The sequence below is a fragment of the Loxodonta africana genome, chromosome 18, assembly GCF_030014295.1.
Source record: "Loxodonta africana isolate mLoxAfr1 chromosome 18, mLoxAfr1.hap2, whole genome shotgun sequence".
NCBI classification, from domain to species: Eukaryota; Metazoa; Chordata; class Mammalia; order Proboscidea; family Elephantidae; genus Loxodonta; species Loxodonta africana.
This window is the reverse complement of record NC_087359.1, coordinates 67,043,106-67,070,225: the sequence shown is the minus strand read 5'-3', so window position 1 is coordinate 67,070,225 and position 27,120 is coordinate 67,043,106. Positions and strand designations below refer to the sequence as shown.

Below are 27,120 nucleotides of genomic sequence, written 5' to 3'. Positions count from 1 at the left end.
GCAAAATGATAACCACCACTTCGTAAAAAGGTCTGACAGTTTCTTATAAAACTAAATCTGCACCTACCCAAGGATTCAGCAATTCCACTCCACGTATTTACCCCAGAGAAATGAAAATATGCTCACAAAAAGATCTGGACAAGAATGTTTATAGCAACTTTATTTATAATAGCCCCACACTGGGAACAGCCCAGGTGTCCATCAACTGGAGACTGGATCAGCAAACTTGGGTATACTCATACCATGGAATACCGCTCAGTATTAAAAAGGAACAAGCTACCGATACATGCAACAATGTGGCTGAATCTCAACAGCATCGTAGTAGGTGAAAGAAGCCTTACCCGGAAGTGTACATATGAAATGATTCCATTTATATGAAGTTCAAGAACAACTAAAACTAATCTACGTTAGAAAAAATCAGAATAGCAGTTGCCTCTGGAAGGTCATGGAAGCTCCACAGACATCCAAACTCCCTGAGGGACCAAACTGCTGGGCTGAGGGCTGTGGGGACCATGGTCTCGGGGAACATGTAGCTCAATTGGCATAGCATAGTCTTATAAAGAAAATGTTCTACATTCTACGTTGGTGAGTAGCATCTGGTATCTGAAAAGCCTGTGAGTGGCCATCTAGGATACTCCAATGGCCTCACCCCTTTGGGAGCAAGGAATAAGGAAGAAAACTAACGATACAAGGGAGAGATTAGTCCAAAGGACCACATTTACCACGGCCTCCACCAGACTCAGTCCAGTTCAACTAGACGGTGCCCAGCTACCACCACTGGCAGCTCTGATAAGGATCACAACAGGGAGTCCCGGACAGAGCTGCAGATAAATGCAGAACAAAATTCTAACTTGAAAAGAAAGACCAGACTTGCTGGCCTGACAGAGACTGGAAAAACCCCAAGAGTATGGCCCCCGAACACCCTTTCAGCTCAGTAATGAAGTCATTCCTGAAGTTCACCCTTCTGCCAAAGATTGGACAGGCCCACAAAACAAAACGAGAATAAAGGGGCACACCAGCCCAGGGGCAAGGACTAGAAGGCAGGAGGGAACAGGAAAGCTGGTAACACAGAACCCAAGGTTGAGAAGGGAGAGTGTTGAAATGTCATGGGGCTGTTAACCAGTGTCATAAAACAATAGGTGTACTAACCATTTAATTAGAAACTAATTTGTTCTGTAAACCTTCATTTAAAGTACAATTGAAAAAAAAAGAAAGGAAATGGGGAATCTAGGATGGAAATGGGCGGAAAAAAAAAGAATAGTGGTTGCCTCTGGAGGGTAGGAGTGGGGACTGACTGGCAAGTGGCGTAAAAGAACTTTGAGGATATGGACACGATCTGTTTCTAACATAGGTACACGTTACACAAGTATGTATCTTAAAACTCAACAAATATGACTTACGATGTGTGGATTTCAGCGTAAATTTTATAGCAAAAGAAAAAAAAACTGAAAACAAAGACTGAACTCCAGCTTAATGATTTGCGTACTAAAGTATTTAGGGTACCAAGGTCTGCAATTTACTTTGAAATGTGTCAAAAATAAGATGGACTGATGGATGGATCTCTAGAGGGATGGGTCGAAAAACAGACGTGATAAAACCAATAAGGTAAAATATCAATGCTAGGTACTCACTGTAAATTTCTTTAAATTTACCAGACATTTTGGGGTCAACTGTAAGGCTGGAATAAGACCAGCTATTAGCTAATACCAGGAAATTATTATTATTTTGGTCCATTTTGTTAGGTGTGATAATGGTACAAATGTTAAGAGTTTATTTTTAGGAAACGCATTCTAAAATATTTAGAAGTGACATGGTATCTGTAATGACATGACACCTGAAACGGTTAGCAAAAATTTTAGATGGATAAATATACAAACAGGGCAAAATGTTAACAACTGTTGAAGCTAGGAGGTGGATTAAAAGGTGTTCGTTGTCCGTTTCTTCCAACTTTTCTGTATGTTTGAAATGTTTCATAAGAAGAAGTTAAAAAAGGAAAAACCTACCTGGGTTTGAAATTCCCTGGGGTCACACCTCCCACCTAGGTGGACATCAGGTGCAAGACGGACACAGGCTGGAACAGGTTCGCCTGGTCCCATCACGTTGGATGGTGTAGAACAAGAGGGGAAATCTAGTCATCAGCCAATGGATCTTCCCTGAAATCATTGCCTAAAATGAAAGAAGGCGACTTTCAGACCAATAATCCTAAAGGAAAAGAATAAAGAAAACCCAAGGGCATGCATGTGTAACATTCCAGAAGCAGACCGTAAGAAACTCAGACTACAGAGTGAATGCTTAAGGACAGGTATATGACAGCTTCTCCCATTTACAAAAGCGAGCACACTTTTGGAATTTGTATTTCTAAAAGAACAGAACACACTATTTTAATGACAGTTTCTTACACTCTTTTCATTCCAAATTTCGTAGGTCTCCAGTAGGACACTACTCCTCATACAGAGCTCTGCTGTGGTAATCTAGCACTTTCCAGTAGGGCAGCTTTATGGACACATAGGCTATGTGACTCTGAATGGCTCTAAGTAAACCTGCAGGATCAGAGTATCCGGATTTCAGCCAGGATCTGCCATTAACTTGCTGACTGACCTCCCTAATTCTTCCGTTTCCCATCTTCCCACTGCCCTATACATATATACGATAACAGATATGAAAGTGTTTTGTAAACTATAAAGGGCAATACTCACATCATTGCCTCTCCCTGTTCTGAATGCTCCCTACAAACACCCTACGACTGCTAACACTCAAGGAGCTTAGCACACTCTGTGCTGGCTGGCTCATGTTATTTACCTATTTCACAGGTATCTGTCTCATCTTCCCAGCTAGACAAGGTTCCTGGAGGGTAAGGGCCTTGTCTTGCTCTTCTATTTCCCACAACACAGCGCTCTGCACACAGTCGACAAACACCTGTTGAGCTGAATTTCTGTAAACTGACTAGTTTTAAATGCACTGGGGAATGTGTTCTCTCAAGGAATCCTGTAGTAAATCATTTGGGAAAGGTTAAAAAAAACAAAAACAAATCTCTTAATTTAAGCTTTTCAATAAATCCGAGGTTTGTAGACTGGATTTGCTCCTACAGATGTCGTAGAAAGGCAGCTGTCCAAGATTCCTTATTTCTAAAGCTGTTGAGACATGATTTTAAAAAAAAGACGGAAAGAGGCACAGGAACGAGGCAGTCGGAACGGTTCGACACCGTCACAGTTCAGGTGCTGGAGTCCGCAGAATGAAGCCTGCAGAAGCGGGGCGGGGGCGTCTGCAACCTTTACGTGGCCAGCACTTCCCCCTGGATGAGTCCATGGGCCAAAGGCCTCACAATTCATTCTCCACTAGGATCCACAGCTCCACCATCCCTAGAGTGATGCTACATAAGCGTGCACACACACACACACACACAGAGCCCAGGGACACCTACCCCTGCCCGCCCCCCTACACAAAGTCCTGGAACACCCCTCACCTTGCAACCTGTCCCCTCCCCACTGTTCCAGGAAACCTCCCTATCTGTTACCCCACCCCCATACCCTGCAACATCTCCACCAAGTTCTCTCTCTCCCCTGTTCTGAGACACTACAGCCTGTGCCTTCAACCACAAGCCACGACAAACCTCCCTCCCAACTTGTTCCCCCCCGACAGAGCCCCAAGACCCCCCCCACCTGAGCTTATTTCTTATACATACTACTGGGACGCCCCTCTCAATCTGTCCTCCTCCACATAACTGTCTCCCAAATTGTCCCCCCTCAGTCTGTTTCCAGAAACTCCTCCAGCCTCCCTCCTCCCCCTCTGCTGTGGATGATCTGTGAAATAACCAAAGCCCATTTCCTCCCTTGAAACTGGGGGCACCCCCACAGTTTCATGTAGCCCCATAGTTTTTCTTGTCCCTGACACTCCTGGAACATTCCTGTAGTCTCTTTCTTCTCCCACAGATCTGTGACAGCCCCATAGCCTGGCCCCACCCCCACAAGTATGCAACACCCCCCCAGCCTGTCTCCTCCCTGCCAGTTCCAGGATGTTCCTACCTCCTGTCTCCTCTCCTGAAGCCCCAGGCCCCTCTGTCAACTCCCTTCTCACCGCTGTCAGGCCCATGACACCCCCGTTCATTTCTTCTTCTATGGACCCACTCACCCATACTGCAGCGGGCACCCACCCAGGCACAGGTACTCCCACAGCTCCAAGCAGCCCCAAAGACTCAGGCCCCTGAACAGCTGCAGGAACTGTTCTAGTCTGTCTCCTCCACAGGCTCGAGACACCATCAAAACCAGTCTCCCCTTCCACAGGGCCAGGGACACTGGCAGCAATTGGTATTTCAGTAGCCTGTCTCCTTCCCCAAATGTCGGAGATGTCCTGAGAACTGGTATCCCCCGCCAGAGGCCCAAGGGCCCCAGCGCCTGTGGGCACTCCCACGGCCATAGAAACCCCAGCAGCCACAGGCATGCCAGCAGTCTGTCTTCTCGATATGCACAAGTGACCCCCAGAGTGCATCTCCGCCCCCTCAAGCCCAGTGGCTGTGTGCAGCCCCAAAACCACAGGTACCCCTGCAGTCGGTCTACCTCCTGACAAGCCTGAGACGCCCCCAGAGCCAGTCTTTTCCCCCGTGGGCTCGGCTATCATGACAGACGTAGGCATCGTGGGCCCCCTAGCATCTGCAGGTACTCCCACAGTCTCTCTCCCTCCCCATAAACCTGTGTCACCTCCAGAGCCCATCTCCTCCTGCACAAGCCTAGGCCACCTGGGCACCATGGGCATCCTGCCCACTGCGGACACCCCTACAGCCACAGGTACTTGTACAGCTTGTCTCCTTCCCATCAAGCCTAAGAAATCTCCAGAGCCAGGGTCCACACCTGGAGGACCAGGCACCCTAAAAGGGGTGGGCACTTCAGCGGCCATGGGAACCCTGGCAGCCTGCCTCCTTCCCCACAACCTTGGGACACTTCCAGAGCCAGGCTCCTCCCCTACAGGCCCAGGCACCTCAGGATCCACAGAAACCTGGGTCATCGTGGGAACCCCACCAGCCTGTCTCCTTCCCCAAGATCCTGGGAGAGCCCCAGCACCAGAATCCTCCCCCACAGACCACAGCTCCCCAGGAGCCACGGACCTCCCTGAAGCCATGGGCATTCGGGGAGTACGAACCCTTTCCCACAGGTTCACGGCACCTCCAGGGCTGTTTTCCTGCCCCACAGGGCCAGATACCCACACAGCAGCAGGCACCCTCTCAGACCTGGGCTCATCCACAGCTATGGGGACCCCTACTGCAGTACGCCTGTGCTTAGGCACACCTGCTGCCTTGGGTATCCCCATGGTCGCAGACGGCCCCACAGTTTGTCTCCTCCTGCACAGACAAGAAACATCCCCAGAGCCAGTCTCAGTCTCTTGATTCGCAGGCCCAGACATCCCTAAAGCTGTAGACACCACGGTCTCTTGCTCCCCAATAACCTGCCTCCCTTCCCACTGGCTCACGACACGCTCACAGCATATCTCCTCACCAACAACTCCTGGCACTGTCTCAGCTGGAGGTGCCCCCTGAGGCTGCTGTCTATACCACAGGCCTGGGGTACCACCATAGCCTGTCTCTTCTCCCATGGCCCGTGGGACCACCACAGCCTGGGCCACCCCCACAGGCACTTCTGTTCCCCAATGACCAGAGACAGGCCCATGGCCTGTCTCTTCCCTTAAAGTCTTAGGTACTCCTATAACCGCTTCCATCCCCCACAAGCCTGGAGCACCCCCAGAACCTGCCTCTTCCTCATCAGTACCAGATAACCCCACATCCCCAACAGCTTCCCAAAACCCTGGGCCTCCTCCAGAGCCAGTCTCTACCCGCACAGCTTGTCCTCTTTCCCAGAATCCTGGGTCACCCCCGTATCTGGTTTCCTCTTCAATAGCACGAGACACCCCCACAGGCTGTCCTGTGCCCCGTAAGCCAGGAATACCCCCACAGCCTATCTCCTCCACAGCCTGTCTCCTCCGCCACATGCCTGGGGCACCCACAGACCTAGTCTCCACAACAGCAGCCACCCCCACAGCCTGTCCCCTTCCGCACATGCTTGGGGTACTGCCATAGACTGGCTCTTCTTCCAAAGCACCAGATACCTGCGTGGACTGCCCTCTCCCCCACAGACCTGGAGCACCCTCACAACCTGTCTCTCCCTCCACAGTTCTGGGAACTCCTGCCACCTCGCGCCACCCCACAAACCCAGGCACCCCCTTAGTCTGTCCTTTTCCCCAACGGCAAAGGGCAACCCCACTGCCTCTCCCCTCCACTGCCCCAGGCATCCCCACAGCATGTCCCCTCCCCCACAGGCATGGGGCAATCCCACAACTTGAATCCACAGTACCAGGCATTCTCACAGCCTGCCCCTGCCCACACGAACCTAAGACCTTCTCGTAACCTACTACTAACCCCTTAGTTACAGGTATTCCCGTGGCCCGAGGGACTGCCCTAGCCTGTCCTTTCACCCACGGTCCTGTGAGGCCACCAAGGCTTGTCTCTACCCATGAAGCCTGGCCAGGGACACCCCTTTCAACTGGCCCCTGCCCTGCAGGCACAGGGTAGAGCTCAACTCTGCTCTCTTCTCCATAACCTGAAGCTGCCCTCATGGCCTGCACCTTCAGCCACAGTTCCAGAATGCTCCCATGCCCCAGAGATCCAGGACGGCCTTTTCTCTCACAGCCCAGAGGACTCCTATAGTCCGTCTCCTCAATCCCAGTTCCAGTCACCCACACAGACCCGATAGGCCCCACCACCTGGGGTTCTCCCACAGCCCCGTTTACCCACACAGTCTCTGGGTCTCTTGCAGCCGCAATAGACCGTGCAATACCAGGTGCCCCCAAGGCCGCCTTTGCCCCAACAGCCTCTGCTGGCTCCGCAGCTGGCCTCCTCCCCCGTGGCCGCCGACACTCCTGCAGCCTCTCTGCATTCACACAGCCAGTTCCCCACACCGAGAACCTCGACTCGCGCTTGGTTCCACGGCCTCGGGGCGCCCCTGCAGCCCGTCTCCTCCCCCAAGGCCTCCGAGCTCCCCGCCTTGGCCTGCTGGGCCCCTGACGACGGGCTGGCATCTCCGCGGCTTGCTCGCCCCCACGCTGCCTAGTCCAGAACCCACGGTCAGTCGCCGTGCTCATAGCTCCAGGCCGCTTCCCTTCTTCCCCGCCGCACTCCTCAGGGCTCTCTGGCTAAGCACCTCGCTCCCGGGGCTGCCGCACACACGCACTCTCACGCTCAGCTCAGGCCCTCGCAGCCTTTTCCCTCGCAGCCCCCAACCCTGCCCCACCCCCGCCCAACCCCGGACGCCCGCCCCCCAGTCCCGGGCCCCTCAAAACCCTTAGCAGGAAAAAAGGTAGTTGTGCGATGTAGAGCGGCAAGGTCTGCCCTGGGTCAAGGTCTCCTCGCCCCCAGGTCTGTGACTCCTAACGCGGCTTCGCAGAATCCCCCCAGCTCCGGCCCGAGCCCACCTGGCCTGGGGCGAGGAACCGCTCCCGGGAGGCGGGCTGTAGCCCCCAACTAGGCCTCGCTTCCGGCCGCTCGCCCCGTCGCCACAGCAACAGGCGCAGGGTTGCTTGGGAGTCGTTAAGGCTCCTGAGCTATCTAACGGTCCGGGTGTGTAAGGCAGCAGGTTTTGCAGCCTTTTTTTGTACTTGGAATCAGGGCCGGGGCCCGATTAGGGCAGAAGTCTGGGTTTGCGGGAAGCTAACGGCTGGGAGTGAAGCTAGCAGCGAAGGCTCCGAGAAACGAGAGCAGAAAACGATGCAGACGAGTTATGGCCCCCAGAAGCTCCCGTAGTCGCGCTGGCTTCCTCCGACACCGCCCCGCTCCCAGCCCGCCCGGAAACCACTGTGCCCCGCCCCACGCAGGCCCCGCCCCGTGGCGGCCAGACGGCGGATTCGGGCCATCCGCGGCGCGCTCCCCTGATGGCCCGCTACGAGGAGGTGCGTGTGTCCGGCTTCGAGGAATTCAACCGCACTGTAGAGCAGCACGATGGCAAGACCATCTTCGCCTACTTCACGGGTTCTAAGGACGCCGAAGGGAAAAGCTGGTGCCCCGACTGCGTGCTGGGTGAGGCCGGGACTCGGGGGCTGCTGCCTCGCCTAAGAGGCTGGAAGACAGGCCAAGAGCGGAGAGCGGGGTTGAGAAGAGGCAGAGGAGGGAGTCGTGGTCCCGGAGATCTGCGGGGCGAGCTGAGCTGTCATCTTGATTCCTTTTCGCACCCTGTTCCCTTCTTTCCTGCTCTTGGGTCCTTCCCCGCCCCACCGAGAGCTTTTTTTTTAAACCACCTATCACTTCATTCTGATCAGATGATCCTGGAATCTAGTTCATTTTTCACTTCCCCAATATGATTAGTGTCTTATGGGAGATGAGTTGGTCTTCTTTCAGTAAGTGTTTGGGCCCTTCAGAGTGGGGCTAATTAGGACTTCGACTCGGTCCTGACCTTTACAGTGAGTCTAAGACCAGAAAGGAGCCCTAGTGGTGTAGTGGTTAATGCGGTCGGCTGTTAACCAAAAGGTCAGCAGTTCGAATCCACCAGCCGCTCCTTGGAAACACTAGGCGGCAGTTCTACTCTGTCCTGTAGGGCTGCTATTGATGGCGACGGGTTAAGACCAGAAGAGAGCACTTGACTTACACTGACCTTCTCAGTTAACTTTAGGTTAAAGTTTACTTACCAAGACTGGAGGGAGGCGAGGGGGAAGCTGTTTATCCGTGTTTACGTGTTAGTATTTTATATAAACTTTTTTTTTTTTTTAAAGCTGAACCAGTCGTACGAGAGGGTCTGAAGCATATTAGTGAAGGATGTGTGTTCATCTACTGCCAAGTAGGAGAAAAACCTTAGTAAGTGGCAATGTAATGCTGTATTTCACAGATATGCAAACTTAGGGAGAAAGGGTTCTGCCTCAGGTTGTGCATCCTGAGGTCAAGCTGAAAGTGAAACAATTCGAAGTTGTTAAAATACAAATTATAAAATGCAAATTTCCAGCCACTCATATTTAGTAAAGGTAATTCAATGAATCTGGCCTGGTCTAAGTTCAGAACTTAACTGGTTTTGATTTATTTTATCTCTCAGTCACACTTTAAATGAAAACTTTGCACAGACTAATAAGTCATAGACCAAGGCTTTTTAAATGTTTACAACAAGAACAATAATTGCTGAAAGACTAAATGCAGGAATATATCAAAATATCAAGCAACCTGGAAGAAACCAAATCAGTTTTTTTCATGATCACTTTCTTTTCGGGACAGTTGGAAAGATCCAAATAACGACTTCAGAAAAAAGCTGAAAGTAACTGCAGTGCCTACACTACTTAAATATGGAACAGTGAGTATTCTGCTTTAATGTTTGGGGCTGTAATTGTTTCTACACTCTGTCAAAACTGTCTTAACTGTTCTGGATTCAAATTTTAAAAGATACTGCTATTTCATTCCGAATACCACATTGCTGTGCAGAGCGCACTCAGAATTTACAACCTGGCCGTCTGTCCCTACGGCCAGTACCAGCACGCTATTAATAATGTAATTATCTAAATATTAGAATGTCGCCATGCCTTTTTTTTTTTCCTAAGAATTTTTCTTAAAAAAACTCTTAAGCAGTCCTCATGAAGCTGATTAAGTCATGACTCCTTAAAGCATTAGCATCTATTGTTTTCCATTGAATGCATAATTCTGGTTAAAAAGAAAGCTCAGTCATGCCCTTGGTATCCTGAAGAGTTGAGGGAAAGGGGATGGCACTGGGCACGCTGTCTCTTGTTTCTGTGTTTACACCTTCCTGGTATCTTGGGTTTAATTCCCTTGAGCCAAGTATTTTAATGATTCATCTTGAGACAAATGTGTTAAACAATTTCATAAAACTTGTTACAACCAGTCAGTAGTTTCTGAATGGTATAATTTTTGCGTTCAAAGATTTGTGTCATTCAAGCTAGAACGATGCACTCCACTCCTGACATTTTGTAGCAGTGGATTAAGATTTAACTGTTCTTCTCTTACAGCCTCAAAAACTGGTAGAATCTGAGTGTCTTCAGGCCAGCCTTGTGGAGATGTTGTTCTCTGAAGATTAAGATTTGATGATGGCAATTGTATCTTGATTTCTTAACCCTGCTCTAGAAATGCATACTTGATTAAATAAATGATGATGTAGAAAAAGTTGGCGTATGTCTAAAGTGCACTATTAAAATGCTCACGAACCCTCCATCTGCAGTGTACGTGTATCTTTAAGATGGGGGCAAAAGAACTCTTCAGGAGTAGAAGTAATGGGAATGTATTATTGGAGGTGAGAGAAAACACCTAAAAGCCCTTAATATCACAGTTGACAGTTAATCTCTAAAGGGATTAGGATATCTTTTACCTTAATTCCATGAATTTGCAAACCAGTTGATATTCCTAAAAACCCTTTCTTGGGCTTTAGAACTTAATCACTGAAGGAAAGCACAGAACTCCTAATCCAGCCTCTGCTTAATCCGGGCAGTTTGTTTTGCAGCTGTCTAAATGTGCTTCACTTAGGATGAGGTGGGTGACAGAGAGGGGATTGGGGAGACTAGCCTACTGAGGTGAAGAAGTACCACTTACTAGCTGTGTACTCCTAGTCAAGTTACTTCGCCTATCTAAACCTCAGTTTCCTCCTCTGTAAACAAGGATTATTCTGTAAGAACCTGAAGAAGCACTTAACTTAGTGCCTGGTTTGTGGTATCTGCCAAATAAATGTTAGCTTCCCTGAGTAAGCACAAGCACTTGATGCTCCATAACTTTGTAGCCTAAGGTCAAAAGTCTAATTAGTAGTTAACCACAAATCTTCTTTCCACTGCCACTAGGTCAGCAACATTCTAATGATTCTTCCTTAAAGTTACCTTGCAAAATAAGTGGTAATATAAATATGTATCACTGTATAAAGCTTAGAAGTTTTGTCCACTTCCTGCTCTACAATTAAAAGAGGTCACTGGCTCCATTCCTCTCCTTCTGTCATCCTAGAGACAATAAGGTTCCAGTAGGTGGACTTGCCCAAGGTACCACTGCATATCAACAGCAGAGCTCAGTTTAGCATTTGGTATATTTGGTGACCCTACCCTACCCTATACCCCATCCCCCATTGTCTGCTTAAATTGGTCCAAATCATCTTAAGGTTTCCATTCTTACTCAGTTGACTGTGTTAAAAAAAAAAAAAAAAACTAATGAAAACTTACAAATCTACAGGGAACTCAAAAGTAGAACAATTCTCATTTAACGGAAATAATCTATTAACAATAAAATGAGTTGGATTAAACAGTACACTCAAGGGTCTAGGTGCTACCACAGTACAGGTAGAAAGGAAGAGTCTTTTGTCTTCACTATACAAAAGAAACACATTATATACATGTCTTAAGAGCCTGCTCTGAGTCCCGTTTTCATTTTCCCGATGTGTTATTTTGCTGTTGCTGCTCTGCCAGGGCTTGCTGAAGTCGCATCCGTTTCCGGGAATAGTGCTGCCAGTGCAGAATCTGCTGCTCGTCAATAAATTTCGCACACTGAGCGTTCACCAGCTCCTTGCGGAAGTGTTCATACTGGAGCAGTTCTAACATGTGTAAACACTGAGGATACCTGGGTTTAAGTTTATAAGTTAATGACAACATAATCTAAGTCAATAATGCCAAGCTCTGACTCATTTAAAAGTGATCTGGTAGCCTACCACGTCTGTGAACATTAACTTAGTACACTTTGGTCGGAAGTTTTTTCCCCCTGCTTATTGAGAGAAGCTATGCATTAAAAAGGCAAAATTTTCAAGGGATAAAATTTAAGTTCATAAAGATTAACTTGCCCAAGGTCACACAGTAACTTGTGAACAGAGTCAATATTTGGGGCCAAATCATGTTCAATTATGTGTTTAACTGATAAATACTGATAAAAGAGAACTTTTAATTTAAAAGAGTCAATTTCAAAAAAAAAAAAAACCTTGTACAAATATTATACTCAAGTTTTCCACAGGGATATAGCAATTCTAAAATTATGCATACTCTTGGATTGAGCAAGTAAGTATATTGTTGACAAAGAGCCAGATTTCTGGCTATCAGAAAAGGAATAACAGAAAAGGAAAGGGGAAAGTAGAATAAACCTTTTGTTGTGCTGGAATTGAAAACATCAGTATGAACGCTTGGCTTTTAGTACATATACAGAAAGATACAGAAACCGAGGTGTGTGTGTGTTAACGTGTATCCATCTATTTCCTAGTTTTTTGTGTTGAGACAGCACACAAGCAATGACACTGTGGTACCAACGAGCATACCTGGTGCCCATGTGGTGTTTTTTACATACTATTTCCCAGGGTTCCTTGCAGAAATGGCTACCTGCAGGGCTACGGCAGGACAAGTAAAAGATGAGCCTGGATCATTATGTAGTGCCACAAAGAAAAAAAGTATTCAAAAGATGATGGGGATATGTCAATAGTATGCAGGGCCAACGTGAAGGGGCTCCAAAGCTGAAATAATGAGAGCAAGAAAATACCTATAACCTACAAGATAAAACAAGAATCCAAGAGTCCATAAAAATTCATTAAAAGAATAAGCAAATCAGAGACAAGGGAATGTTCTTCCTTGCAACAGAATTCCAACTAATAAAGGTAGAAGGAATGATGGAATTAGAAAATCACCACAGTAAAAATTGTTTAGGGAAAGAATCTTCAGAAGATACTAAAATTAGTGGGCAAAAGCATGATGTGAGACAGGATATTTACACAGTCTCAAATTATCTCCCTACAAGATACTTATTAAATACAAAGGGAAAAACAGTAACTTAATAATAGAGAACTGGCAGCCAGCATCTTATTAACTAAGCAATCAAACTTAACTCACCACAGTAGTGGGTCAAAATAACTTCATAGGACTCCTGGTATACCAAGCGAGCTAGAGCATCACTTCTATGCCGAGGCATGAAAGACAAAGACTGAGGAACACATATTACAGGAGACTAAGAAGGCACGACAACTAAATGCAATGAATTATGTAGGAATGGCTACTGTACCAGATGTAGGACATTCGTGGGACAACTGGCAAAATTTGAATGAAGCCTGTAGATTTTATAACAGTATTGTATCAATGTTAATGTCCTGGTTTTGATAACATAAGACGTTAACATTTATAGAACGTGGGTAAAGAATAACATATGGCACAGCTGCCAGATACCCAAAGGAGGGCACCTGAACTCACGAGGAGTCTGGAAGCCATGGCACCTGAGAATTGGCTGAAGGTAGCTGAGGAAAACAGAGTACTGTTGTAGACAATGGCTATTAGTGACACAGGCCAAGTGGTGGAAGTGTCCAGAAGAGCAGCTGCCCCTCATCCAGCCTCTGACGTACCAGATCTTCCAGATTCTAAAAGAGCGGCTGGAAATCCAGACTATTACATCCAATCTGAACTATTACATCCAATCCTCCATCTTTAAGAGCAGCTGGAAATTCGGACAATTACATCCAATCTTCCATCCTTAAACGTTGCTAACTATTAAAGAAAATTAAACCCTGTGCAGACCAAAGGAAATGCCCAGCAGGGGTCAATTTGCAACCTCTCCTGAATTTAAATATCTGAAGGGATACCATCAAGAGGGCATAGGCTGGTTCAGGATTAATTTAGGGACAAAATTGGAAACAAAAGGTTGAAGCTATATGGAGGTATGTTTTATCACAACATAAGGAAGAACCTTCTAAGGATCACATCTGACTAACAATAGAATCAGCTGTTCCTGAATGAAGCAGCATGTATCTGTTCCCTGGGAACCCTCCAGCCAGTGCAGATGACCATCTCTCAGCAACACTGTAGGCAAGATTGAACTTGACAGTGCCTAAGACTAAGTCTGTGTACATACATGTTGCACCAACAACAACGAAAAAGGTATTTCATTCATTATTAAATGAATAATTGGCTGTTAAAGAGCCAATAAGGGTGCAAAGGATGTGGGGTCTGTCAATCAATTGTTATTTGACACAGATCGAAAAAGTGACTTGCTTAAGGAATATATAAGTCTGCAGTATTTTCTTCTCAAACTTGTGGTTTAAAAAAAAAAAAAAAGACAAAAAGCTTCATTATTGCTTTTTGGCTACCTGGTTAAGACAAAGCAGAGGTATGAGTTCAAGGTCTTTTGTTTTTTTAACCACTAATAGAGAATAGGTTTTTGGTTATGTTTCCTGTGATTTAATGAACCTTAAAACAAAAGTGTCCATTGCATACCCTGAATGATCAATAAATGAGCTATATACTTAATGATAAAAAAAAAAAAAAGTCATGGATGTGAAGCACTTAGCGCAGTATTTAGCACATAAAAAAAGACAGCAGCTGTAAGACTTAGGCAAGGTTACCTTGTCTACCTCAACATAAAGGAAACAAAAATCCTCACAACTGGACCAATAAGCAACATCATGGTACCAAACCTGCTGTTGTCAAGTCAACTCTAATGCACACCCACCCTTTAAGACAGATTAGAACTGCCCCATAGGGTTTCCAAGGAGCAGCTGATGGATTCAAACTGCCGACCCTTTGGTTAGCAGCCAGCCTCTTAACCACCATGCCACCAGGACTCCAACGTCATGGTAAGTGGAGAAAATATTGAAGTTGTCAAGGATTTAATTTTACTTGGATCCACCATCAACACCCATGGAAGCAACAGTCAAGAAATCAAATGATGTATATTGCATTGGGCAAATCTGCTGCAAAAAAACTTCTTTTAAGAGTTAAAAAGCAGATGTCACTTTGAGGACTGAGGTGTGCCTGACCCAAATCATGGTATTTTCAATTGCCTCATATGCACGCAAAAGCTGGACATTGAATATGGAAGACTGAAAAAGAATTGATGCCTTTGAATTATGGCGTTGGCGAAGAATACTGACTGTACCACGGACTGCTAGAAGAACGAACATATCTGTCTTGGGAGAAGCATAGCCAGAATGCTCCTTAGAAGTGAGGATGGCGAGATTTCACCTCATGTACCTTGGACATGTTGTCAGGAGGGACAAATCTGGAGAAGGACATCAAGCTTGGTCAAGTACAGGGTCAGTGAAAAAGAGGAAGACCCTCAACGAGATGAGCTGACACAGAGGCTGCAACAATGGGCTCAAATATAATAGCAATTGTGAGGATGTCACAGGACTGGGCAGTGTTTCGTTCTGTTGTACACAGGGTGGCTATGAGTCAGAACCAACTCAACAGCACCTAACAACAACATCTTGTCTAGGGCACCTCAGAAACTCCTTCCCTGCAAGTACACCTTTCTGTGTTCTTTAATTTTCAGCCTATGGCTATGTCATTGCACTTTTAAGCTGGGTTCCTTAGGGTCAGAAACTGAGTGAGATGGAGTGAGTAGTACAAGCCAAGGTCGTACAAGAAGGGGTCAGATCATATACGGACTTAGCCCATGAACAAAGACTGGATTTTATTCTGCATACAATGGAAACCCATTGAAAAATTCTAGCGAGAAAGTGGTGTGTTCTGATTTACATTTTTAAGGGATAAAGTTAGCTTCTGTGAAGAAAATATTGTTTTGCTTTGTTTGGTTTGGGGGTAAGGGAGGGAGGTGAGTGAGAGCAGTGATAACCAGTCACTAGATCACTGTAATCCAAGTGAGCAGATGAGGGTGCCTTGTATTAACGTGGTGACAACTAAAAGAGGTCCGGAGAATCAAAATATATATTTTTTCCAATTTGAAACTAAGAAGTCTGTTAAAGATCAGTATAACAAATATACACACATACTTAGGATTATAAAAATTAAACTTACTTTAGATACTTGGCATATTCTGGCTCTTTCCAGTAAAGCAAGTATTTTAGATAATTAACAAAAGCTTTGTCTTTGAAGTAACCTCTTTGGGCAAGAACTGAAAGGCACACACAAAAAAAAAAAAATCTGTAGGTCAAACCCATCCTTGGGCCACTGGTTTGTGACTCCTAACATACAAAGAATCTGCTTACTTTAACATCCCCACCACAAACACACACTGAATTCAAAACAAGCCCCAGCATGCTCAATTACATCTATACAACAGTATAAGTGTAGCACTAATTCTACTCAATTAAGTTAAAAGGTATAAAAATAGGTACTATTATGAATTACAACTCTTCTGTCGGAAATCATTAATATTTGTACATATTCAATTTAAGGAGGTGCCCAACAACTTACAATTAAGGTAATTTGGGTTGGCTAAACACTGCACAAATTCCAACTCCAGCTGAAACCGAAGTCGATTTCCAGCATCATCTAGGACAGAAGACATCGAAAATCACCCAAAATAAATGTCACTATATATGTAATACTGATTTGTAGAAAGGCCGTAATAAAGAAACCTGACTAATGTTGAAGTACATTTCTGTATAAAGAAGAGTATATGATGATTTTCCTAAACTGGGTGTGGGAGGAGGTAAACCTTCCTTTGAAGTCTAAAAAAAAAGAGGAGCTCTGATTAAAAGGAATAAGTTAGGAGTTTTTCTAACATCAAAGAGAAGTCAACAAAAGCAGGAATATACAGAGTACCTACCACTTGGGGGCCACTGGGACTTTAAATCACTGAAATAGGCTGTAACAATTTTGCCTTCCCCTACCTTAATAATGCACTATAACAACAATCGTTAAGTCACTAAATTAAGGTACAGTTCAGTGAGTGCTAAATCAGGAAAAAACTCAAAATGCAAGCCGAAAAAGACGACTACACAGAGTGTGAAAGACCATGAAGTATGTGCACACCTGAGAAACTTCAATAACAGCAGAATGATACACAAGTTTGTCGACGGTATTTCAAACTTGTGCAAGCTTATTTGAAACGCAGAAAATAAACCGAGGAGGAGGCCATTGAAGATACCTCAGCCTCGCCCACGCCGGGAAGCCGACGGGGTCAGTGTTTGCATAGCAAGTGTGGAGAAAATATCTGAGAACCAACGAAACTCTAAAAAGGCAAAAACTACCTTCGCCTTTCCAGACGCCACAAGAAACACCGCCCCTCCCTCTCCGGGCTCTAATCCTGCCGGGAGTTAGGCCCGAAAGGAGGCCAAGAGGAAACGGGAAATAGTGTCTGGACCAAAAATAGTACTATTTGCGAATATTCGAGGCTCAGAGCGCTACTCACCTGTCTCCATGGCGACGGCAGCGGCCATAAAAAGCAAAGACACTTGCCCGCCACCACTCGACAAAACAACTGACCGCAGCCACTGGGTAGATGCCGGAAGTCACAGCTTCACCTTCCGGTCCCGGGGCAGTGTGGGATACCGGGGGCGGAGGTGGGCCGAGCCTCGCCCTGTAGCTCTCAGCTCCGCCCATCGCCGTCCGGCCCCGCCCTGGCCCCGCCCACGCAAGCTTTCGAGGGGCTACCGGCTGGTGCGAGAGCCAAGCCCAAGGCAGCCCGGCCTTTCCTCCGGGAGGTCCTGAGGGCGAGGGGCTTTCAGCCTCTACAAGACCCTCAGTATCCCGTGTCATCATGTTGTGGCCCTCTCGCCCGTGACAGCATCGTAGTCTTCCGCCATTGTGCCTGCAATGACATAATACGTCATTATGACGTCATTCCTTAACAAGTGACCCTGTGTCCTAACCCAGAGGCTTGATGGAGGGCGAGCGTGGGCTGTGAGCCCTCGAGGCCTCGTTGGCCCGCGATACAGCCCCAGAATGGCCTCGCCCCTTAGGGGAAAGCCCTCTTCACCCCGAGTGGAGACGGTCCGCCATAAGGAGACTTCGACGGTTCGCGTGGAGACCTCGTCCCACCGCGTGGAGACATCCTCTAGGCAGGTGCGAACGTCTTCCCGTCAGGTGGAGACCTCCCTGCGCCGCAGCGAGGGGCCCCCCACTGCCCCCTTTGGGAAACGGCTCCCTCACGTCCTCGAGGTGTCCTCCCAGCACGTGGAAACCTCCTCCCAGTGCACGGAAACGTCCTCCCGCCACATCCGGGCGTCGACTCTGCGAGTGGAGACGTCTCTGCACCACGTGGAGAGCCCGGCCCGGCGGGACAAGCCGGCGGCCCGCCAGAACGTAAAAACGGCCCCGTGAGATGCTGTCCAAAGGCCACGAGAGGGCCCTGGCCCTTGGCCACCGAACGATTGCCTCCAGTTTCCAGCCAGTCAGCTGCCAGGAGGACCAGTTGTCTTTGGTTTCATGGAACCAAGCCATAAATGAATGTAAGAAGCAGCCAAGCTGTGATTTCTGGACTCAGCCAACTGTTACTGACCGCCCTGCACCTTCGACCATCCTACCTTTGACCCAGTGACTGTTTTAATTTGAAGCCAACCCAAAAAGTTTTCAGGCCTATGATACTGTATAAATTGGGCTGGATGGACAAAGAGGCTGCTTGAGCTTCTGAGCCAGGTGAGTTTTGGATTGATAGCCACTGATAGAAAGACTTTTACAGTCGCAAACTTGTGGAACAGGGACCACACTGAAAGTAGTCATGACCTATTAAAAGCCTGAGGGGCAAGGAACAGAAGTTCATGATTAATTGGCCTTTGTTTATGTTTCAGATTAACAAGTTAATTATTTTCTTTATGCCAAACGCTTGTACATGGTACTCCTGACCACACACTTTTTAATACAGGTCAAAGGTAGTTAAAAATGAAAGGTGAAGGCAAACAACAACAACAAAAATCAATAAAAATCCTAGAAGGGAGGTGAGAGGAGGTCATTAAAACCTGACCTGTGGTTTGAGGATGATGGAGGGGAAGGATATTTATTGATTACCTGCTGGTGCCAGGCACTATTCTAAGCACTGGGCTATCGCAGTGAACAGGATAGACAAGGGCCCTCCTCTCATGGAGCTTGTTGTTGTTAGTTACCATGTGTCAGCTCCAGCTCATAGCAGCCCCATGTACAACAGAATGTAACATTTCCTGATCCCTCCCTATCTTCATGGTCTTATCTTCCAGCGTTGTATCTGACAATGTTTTGCTGATCCTTAGGGTTTTCATTGGCTGATTTTCTGAAGTAGATTACCTGGCCTTTCTTCCTAGTCTCTCAGTCTGGAAGCTCTGCTGAAACAGGTCTACCATGGGTGACCTTGCTGGTATTTGAAATATTGGTAGCATAGCTTCCAGCATCATAGCAACACACAAACTACCGCGGTATGACAAACTGACAGATGAGTGGTGGTCATGGAGCTTACACTCTAATAAAGACAAAAAAAGGCAGGCAACAAACAACAAGACAATTTTCTATTGTAATTAGCAGTACGAAGGAAATAAATAAGCAATGTGACGGAAAATGAGGGTAGGGAGTTATTTAGAGAGGGTGGTCAGGGAAGGCCTTGCTGAGAAGGAGACATTCGATCTGAGGTTTGTATGTGTGAACAGTGAGCCATGCACAGATCTGGAGAGGATGCATTTTTGGCAGAGGGAACAGCAAGTGCAAAGGGTTGGGTAGGAACCAGCTCGGAAAGTTTGAGGAACAGAAGGAAGACTAGTGTGGCTTAGTAAGTGAGAGCGGGAGCATGACTTGGCAGAGACGAGATTAGTGAAGTAGGCAGGGGCCAGATCATAGAGCATCTTGTAAGACATGGTGTGGAGCTTGGGTTTTATTCTAAGCTCAATGGGAAGACATTGGAGAGTTTTCAGCAGGGGAGTGACATTATGCAATTTACATTTTCGAAAGATCCTCTGGCTGCTGTGTGTACAATGAATGTAGGGCAGGGTTCTCAGCCAAGGGTGGTTTTGTCCCCCAGGGGACATTTGGCAATGTCTAGAGACATGTTTGTCAAAGCTGGTGGGGGTGCTACTGGCATCCAGTGAGTAGAGGCCAAGGATGCTGCTCAGCAAAGCACAGGTCAGCGCCCCCACAGCAATTACTTGGCCCAAAGTGTCAATAATGCCGAGAATGAGCAACCCTGATGTACGGAACAAGAGAGGAATCAGGGAGATTATTTAGGAGGCTAATGCCATGGTCCAACAACAGATGATAATGGCTTAGTCTAGGGTGGCAGAAGTGGAACTAGAGAGAAGTGGACAGACTAGGGGTGTGTTTTCAGGCAGAGCTGGCCTAACTGACTGATTAAATATGGAAGGTGAGGGAAAGAGAAACAGAGGAATCAAGGATGACTCTGAAGTTTTGGCTTGAGCAGTCAAGTAAATGGTGCCGTGTACTGAGACGAGAAATATTAGGGAAGGGCATGTTTAGGAGGGAAAATTGCTTCTGTTTTGGTCATGTTGAGTTTGAGACACTTATATGATAACCAAGTGGAGACATTGAGTGGCAGTTGAATTAAGAGACTGGCTACCATGAGAGAGATGAGGGTTAGAAATATAAAATGTGGCATCATCGGTACATAAATGGCGCTTAAACCCATGGAACTGTCAGTTGCTCAGCTGCCAGTTTCTGCCCCCTTCATTTCATGTTGCATGAATAAAATTAAGACCTTGTTCTTTAAGGAGCACCAGCAAGTCAAAGCATCTATTCCCTCTCTCTCAACGCCATAGGGCCAGGCTTGACCCACCTAATTTTTCCTTGCCTGTAGTCCATTTTTTTTGTAGTCCCTTGGCAGCTACCAATAAGGGAGAAAGTTTGCTTCACAAAATTTGACTTTCACAGCCAACATTAGTACACTGCTATTTGGAAGAAGGTCTTAAACCAATTTCTAGTGGTTCAAGGATTCTTTTGGGGGTGGGGGTGGGGGAGGGCATGGATATTAACGTGTAGTTCTAGCTCCAGGTCCTCAAGGGAAACTAAAGAACAACTGAATTGATTTCTAACAATGGTTCTCAGCCAGGGGCAGTTTTGCCCAACAGCGGGTACTTGGCAGTGTCTGGAGATATATTTGGTTGTCACGACTGGAGCAAAGGCAGGAGTGGGTACCACTGGCATCTAAGGGTATAAGCCAGGGACGCTGCTAAGTATCCTACAAAGCACAGGTCAACTCCCTACAACAAAGAGTTACTCGGCCCAAAATGTCAAGAGTGCCAAGGCTGAGAAACTTCGAAGTTTCCAGCAGCTTGGAAAGCTAGAGCATTGCCCAATCTCTTCAGAGCAGTTGTTTTGTGTGAGGCCTACGTACTAGTGGGAAAGGGTTAGAGATAGTGACCTCTGGTGAAGAGCAGGGCAGGAGAGCTCAGAGAAGAGAGATATGTTGCTCTTTGAGGAACCTTAACACCCCTGCTTTCAATAGTTTATGTGATATTTATCCCAGGAAGACAGGTGATCCCATCTGTGGGCTATAAGTTATCTTGGTAATGTGGGCCCACATTGTGAGGTAGAGTACTTGATATTGCCAGGCCCTGTGATAAGTCATTACCCATGTTATTCATTTAATTACAGGGAAGTACACTGGGCTCTTCCATTGTACAGAGGCTCAGGCCAGGAGAAATGTTATAAAACCCTGGAGGCTAGCCTAATGCTTCTGACTCATAACACTTCCACTATAAATTAATAAACTAATAATTAGCCTCGGGAATTTTAGTCTTTGGTGAGCTTACTAATTCTTTTTAACATGGATGACTATGGGCATTACATGCAAACACCCTCTTAATCAATGTTTTTTAAATTTTTAAGGTAGTTCTCTTTAACAATGCTCTTTATTAAAGTTTTTATTACAGAAGTGATATGTGCTTAATGTAACAAATGAAATAAGTCAAGGATGTGTAACCATTTGATGTCATTCCTTTCCATTCCCATTCTCTGGAGATAATTAACGTCAACTATCTGGTGTGTATCCTTTCAGACCTTTTCCATTATCTAACTTCTTCTGTCTCACTTCATAGTGGTACCTGGGAGACTGGTTTGATGGTTGCTATGAAAAAGGCAAACACCTGGTTCCTAGACAATTGATTCTGTTGGAAAAGTACAGAATTCCAGTAGCTCTTTGCTTTTTGTTATCTTTGTTTTATAAGAAGAGTTTTACTTAGGTTGCTTCCCAATTTTATTTATTCATGTTTCAAAGCTGAAATCCAAAGAGGTACACACAGAGCAAGAAAGTGTCAAAAAGACAAGTGACATGAAGAAAAAGGATGGAACAAGAGATTTGTCATGCATGCTGTTTTCCACGTCAGATCCCACAGCTTTAAAATGATCCGTATGTTAAAGATGCTTGTATCTGTTTCTCATCATCTTTTAATGTACCTGCTGCGTATTACAAGCGTGTGTTACCCATACTGTGTGTCACCCTCCTCACATTGTCCTCTCTTCGAATCCCCAAAGGAACAAGGGCGCTGTTGTATTGGCAACATGGTATATAATGCTGAGCACAATGGGTGTGCAATAAGGAGTGAAGAGCGATGCTATCCCTCCATTCCCAACCAAGACAGCTTTTAAGGGATTGATCTAGAATCCTTGGATTTATTGTGCTATGTAATAGCTGAGACTTGAATTTACTTGTTGCCAACCAGGTTAGTATGAAAAACTAAATAAGTATAAACCTTTCTAAGGAGGGAGACAGCACTTCTCATTCTCCCAGAATCCACTCATTTGTACACAAGTCAAGGAAAGCTTACAAAACTGGGCATGTATCATTGCTCCAGTTGTGTTGAAGATAAATGAAAGCATGCCCATTAATAGTATACTTTTCCCCCAGACCACACAAATTATAGGAAGAACCAGGAGCCCAACCAGCAAGACATTTGGCTCAAGTCCTCATGCAGATCCCAGCCTTCCTGAAGTGGACATGTAAATTGGGCCCTCCTGTGATCCTGTGCTCTAGCGGTAGGACTCAGTGCCACCTCTTGTGTCAGCCAGAATGTTTCAGTGGAAAGAAATGGAGAATTGCCTTCTGAGCATCCTCTTTCCCTCTTGACTCGGATTCTGCTGGCCTGGAGTATTATTACAGCAAGCTAGATTTTCTCTTGATAGCAATCAGAAAACAAGTCCTAGCTGTGGAGACTTACAAATGGCACGGATGTCCCTAAGAAGATGTTAGCGCAAATTGCAGGTTCGAGCCGCCTGCCGCAAAGCCAATACTGAGACAGGAGGAGGTAAGCAGTAAGAGGGCTTTATTGAATACCGGTACTCAAGAGACAAAGGGGTTTAAATTTCTCTCAAATTCTGTCTACTTTAAAGGGTTGATGGGAGGGATTTATATGGGGAAGATCGCGGTTACTTAATGTTTTGAGCACGTAGTCCACAGATGGTCTTATACGTCACAAAACAACTTCAAAAAACTCTTTATTAAACTAAAGATATGCATATCAGGCATCCGGACTCTAATCAGTATATTTGTAACAGGCTGAAAAACTCACATAAGAATCTCTCGGCTAGTGGAACTGTTTTGCCAAGTCCACTGTGGCTGAGATAGGGAGCAAGAAAGAAAGTTACAGATTAAAGATGCCAGAGAGCCTCTTGTCGGTTTGCAGGCTGAAGGCCATTTCTCAAGAGAACAAAAAAAGAAGAGAGACCAAGGCCACAGGAGCTGAGAGATCCGCACCCCTTTGGAAGAGACCGGTGCAGCTGGTGCAATAAAAAACGTTTAGAGATTACTTAGAGCATCCTTATGGCGTTAGTCATGTCAAGCTCTCAGTCACCTATTTTGAACAGGAGAAAACATGTTGTAAGGTATTAGGATGTTTGTTACGTTTAAGAGTGGAGAAGGCTGCTTAGCTATGTTTTGAACAGAGCCTGCACCATTTTCCAAGGACTAGGGATTAATCACAGCTTACACAGCTATACTAAAAACAAATGAGAAAATATATTCTCTCTAATATTAAAACACTAAAGAAAATGCATTTTTGCTACTTCAGAGACCCCACAGACCCTTGAGCACACAAAGCTTCAATAATGACAAACTCTCTTATTTAGAAGAAGTCCAACCCTCTGCTGAAACCAGATGTCTTAAGAAACTGAGCAAAGCAGATATTTCCGTAAGAGGATTCACTGGATATAGAGATTTTTCACAATGGGTGGAGGTAGAGAAAAACAATGATTTAATATAGTAAGTACCAACTTTATAAAGAATAAAAATTAAGCAACTAGTTAACACCGTAGAGTCATAGAATGTAAGAATAGAAGGGTCCCTAGAGGTCATCTGTCCCAGTAGTTTTCACATCACCATCTGAAGAACCCTAGAGATTTTCCGAGACTGTCCAAAAAACCTCAAAGAGAAGGCTTACGACGCGGGGCTCCGGGACCCCCATCCGTATTTCAACCAGGCCAGCTCAGCCTTACATTATCTATAATAGGTTTCCGCGGTGTCTGGAGAAAGGTCCACTGTTTTAAAACTTTTTTTTTTTTTTTTTTTTCCAAAAAAGCTCATCTCCATGGTATGGTTGGGAAAACTGAAGCCCATGGAAGCCAAAAGTAAGTAGCCAGGATCAGAGGTTCTTGTAACCACCGTTCACAGCCTCTAGGATGGTAACTTTTGAAAGCCAAATAAAGGCAGATACGGTATCCTTACGTTCAAATTTCAGTGAGCATAATGGATTACACATAAAGAAGGGAAGGAAAGAGGAAAAGCAAACCAAAGAGAAAGAAGAAAGGAGTAGCATTTGTATGGAGTTCTACAAAACACTCTCATTCCTGTGAGGCTCCAACACATTGCCGTTCAGAAGCTCTGCTATAAGGTATATAAGAGTTTAGCATTGTTATGATTCTCTTAATGAACAGACCCCTTTACCTTTGTGAAGTGGCCTTCTTTCTTCCTGATAATATTCTTTGCTGTGAAATCTATTTTATTTGAGAGTAGTAAAGCTACACCAGCTCTCGTTGATTATCGTTAGGATACTACATCTTTTTCTGTCCTTTTACTTTCAACCTACTTATGTCCTTAAATTTAAAATGGATTTCTTGTAGGCAGTATATAGTTAGTTCTTGTTTTATTATCTAATCTAACAATTCCTGCCTTTTAGTTGGAATGTTTAGATAATCTATATTCATGTGATTATTGATATTAACCAAAAAACCACACCCATTGGCGTCAAGGCAATTCCAACTCATAGGGACCCTGTAGGACAGAGTAGAACTGCCCCATAGGGTTTCCAAGGAACAGCTGGTGGATTTGGACTGCCAACCTTTTGGTTAACAGCCTGATCTCTTAACCACTGTTCCACCAAGACTCCAATTATTGATATGATTGGGCTTAAATCTACCATCTACCTACTTGCTTTCTATTTGTCCCCTCTGTTGTTGTTGTTTTTTCCTTTTTCCTCTTTTGGATTAATTGAGTAGTTTTTATTATTCCATTTTGTCTCCTTTGTTAAGGAGCCCTGGTAGTACAGTGGTTAAAGCACTTGGCTCTTAACCAAAGGGTCAATGGTTCGAATCCACCAGCCACTTGTGGGAGATAGATATGGCAGTCTGCTTCTGTAAAGATTACAGCCTTGGAAACCCTGTAGGGCAGTTCTACTCTGTCCTGTAGGGTTGCTATGAGTTAGAATCGACTCAACAGCAACAGGTTTTTGGTATCTCCTTTGTTGGCTCATTTACTCTCTTTGTTCTTTTATTTTAGTGGTTGCATTAGGGTTTATAGTATTCATCTTTAACTTTTCAGGTTCTACCTTCAAGTGACGTTATACCACTTCCCATATAGTATAAGAACTTCCTGGTCTTTTTGCTATTGTTGCCATATATATAACTTATGTAGATTCTATAAACCTCGCAGTACATTGTTATTATGTTTGCTTTAAACCATCAGTTATCTTTTTTTATTGTACTTTAAGTGAAAGTTTACAAATCATGTCAATCTCTCATAGAAGAATTTATATACACCTTGCTATATACTCCTAGTTGCTCTCCCGCTAATGTGACAGCACACTCCTTCTCCCCACCCTGCATTCCCCGTGTCCATTCAGCCAGCTTGTGTCCCCCTCTGCCTTCTCATCTCCCCTCTAGACAGCTGCCCACATAGTCTCATGTGTCCACTTGAGCCAAGAAGCTTACTCCTCACCGGTATCATTTTCTATCCTATAGTCCAGTCCAATCCCTGTCTGAAGAGCTGGCTTTGGGAATGGTTCCAGTCTTGGGCTAACAGAAGGTCTGGAAACCATGACCTCTGGGGTCCTTCTAGTCTCAGTCGGACCATTAAGTCTGGTCTTTTTGTGAGAATTTAAGGTCTGCATCCCACTGCTCTCCTGCTCCCTCAGGGATTCTCTCTTGTGTTCCCTGTCAGGGCAGTCATCGGTTGTAGCCAGGCACCATCTAGTTCTTCTGGTCTCAGGCTGATGTCTCTGATTTATGTGGCCCTTTCTGTCTCTTGGGCTCATAATTACCTTGTGTCCTTGGTGTTCTTCATTCTCCTTTGCTCCAGGTGGGTTGAGACCAATTGATGCATCTTAAATGGCCACTTGCTAGTGTTTAAGACCCCAGACGGCACTCACCAAAGTGGGATGCAGGATGTTTTCTTAATAGATTTTATTATGCCGGTTGACCTAGATGTCCCCTGAAACCATGGTCCCTAGGCCTCTGCCCCTGGTATTCTGGACTTTGAAGTATTCAGTTTATTCAGGAAACTTCTTTGCTTTTGGTTTAGTCCAGTTATACTGACCTCTCCTGTATCATGTGTTGTCTTTCGCTTCACCTAAAATAGTTCTTGTCTATTGCCTAATTACTGAATACCCCTCTCCCTCCCTCCCTCCCCACCTTCATAACCATCAGAGAATATTTTCTTCTGTGTTTAAATTATTTCTTGAGTTCTTATAATAGTAGTCTCGTACAATATTTGTCCTTTTGCAACTGACTACCATCAATTATCTTTTAAAGGGATTTAAATAATAAGATAAAGATCTTTGTGTATACTCACCTAGTTACCAATTTTGGTGCCCTTCATTCCTTGGTGTGGATCCAGATTTCCATCTGGTATCATTTTCCTTCTCCTTAAAAAAAAAAAAAAAAAATTTTTTTTTTTTTTTTTTAAAGGACTTGCTTAATCCTTCATTTCTTGTAGTACAGGTTTCCTGGTGATGAATTATTTCATTGTTTGTATGTCCAATGAAGTCTTAATTTTATCTTCACTTTTTAAATATATTTTTGCTGAGTAAAGAATTCTCATTCCATTGATTGATTTTTCTTCTTATTATGGGTTATATTTTTCTACTTCTTTACGTGCCTGGTAATTTTTGTTTGGAAGCCAGACATTGTGAAATTTACCTTCTTGAGTGTTGGATACTTTTGTATTCTTGAAATTTGTTCTAAGACACTGTTAGGTTACTTGGAAAAAAATCTGGTCTTTCCAGTTATTGCTTTTAAGCTTTGTTTGGTGGGTTAAGTCAAGGTCTGATTTTTTACCAACACCACGTAAAA

General features: G+C 45.2%; 5 protein-coding genes across 10 annotated transcripts in view; 2 read left to right on the top strand and 3 right to left on the bottom strand.

Annotated features, from left to right (window-relative positions):
• Positions 1-2,110, bottom strand: part of KIAA0753 (KIAA0753 ortholog) — a 55,099-nt gene extending 52,989 nt beyond the window's left edge. For 4 of the 5 annotated variants that reach the window (XM_003416714.4, XM_023556329.2, XM_064271623.1 and 1 more), the window contains exon 1: positions 2,004-2,110. In XM_003416714.4, the coding sequence (XP_003416762.1) occupies positions 2,004-2,096 (93 nt within the window). In that variant the 5' untranslated portion in view covers positions 2,097-2,110. The remainder of the gene's footprint in view (positions 1-2,003) is intronic. The other variant, XM_064271624.1, reaches the window with a different exon arrangement.
• Positions 2,111-3,669: 1,559 nt separating this feature from the next.
• LOC135228117 (collagen alpha-2(I) chain) lies at positions 3,670-7,258 on the bottom strand. Its single transcript, XM_064271622.1, has one exon. The coding sequence runs from the start codon at positions 7,123-7,125 to the stop codon at positions 3,682-3,684; it is 3,444 nt and encodes a 1,147-aa protein (XP_064127692.1). The 5' UTR covers positions 7,126-7,258; the 3' UTR covers positions 3,670-3,681.
• Positions 7,259-7,850: 592 nt separating this feature from the next.
• On the top strand, positions 7,851-10,132 carry TXNDC17 (thioredoxin domain containing 17). The gene is made up of 4 exons (XM_003416857.4): positions 7,851-8,056; positions 8,746-8,827; positions 9,236-9,311; positions 9,979-10,132. Exons 1-4 carry the CDS (start codon positions 7,912-7,914, stop codon positions 10,045-10,047), a joined length of 372 nt encoding a protein of 123 aa, XP_003416905.1. The 5' UTR covers positions 7,851-7,911; the 3' UTR covers positions 10,048-10,132.
• MED31 (mediator complex subunit 31) lies at positions 9,526-17,424 on the bottom strand. Of its 2 annotated transcripts, XM_003416856.4 has the most exons (4): positions 17,060-17,191; positions 16,120-16,197; positions 15,721-15,817; positions 9,526-11,560 (listed from the first exon to the last, which is right to left on the bottom strand). In XM_003416856.4, exons 1-4 carry the CDS (start codon positions 17,085-17,087, stop codon positions 11,368-11,370), a joined length of 396 nt encoding a protein of 131 aa, XP_003416904.1. In that variant the 5' UTR covers positions 17,088-17,191; the 3' UTR covers positions 9,526-11,367. The 2 variants fall into 2 exon arrangements, with proteins under 2 accessions (XP_003416904.1, XP_023412096.2); XM_023556328.2 differs by lacking the exons at positions 15,721-15,817; positions 16,120-16,197 and having other exon boundaries at positions 17,060-17,424.
• C18H17orf100 (chromosome 18 C17orf100 homolog) lies at positions 17,404-18,355 on the top strand. Its single transcript, XM_003416712.3, has one exon. The coding sequence runs from the start codon at positions 17,593-17,595 to the stop codon at positions 17,968-17,970; it is 378 nt and encodes a 125-aa protein (XP_003416760.1). The 5' UTR covers positions 17,404-17,592; the 3' UTR covers positions 17,971-18,355.
• The last annotated feature ends 8,765 nt before the right edge of the window (positions 18,356-27,120 follow it).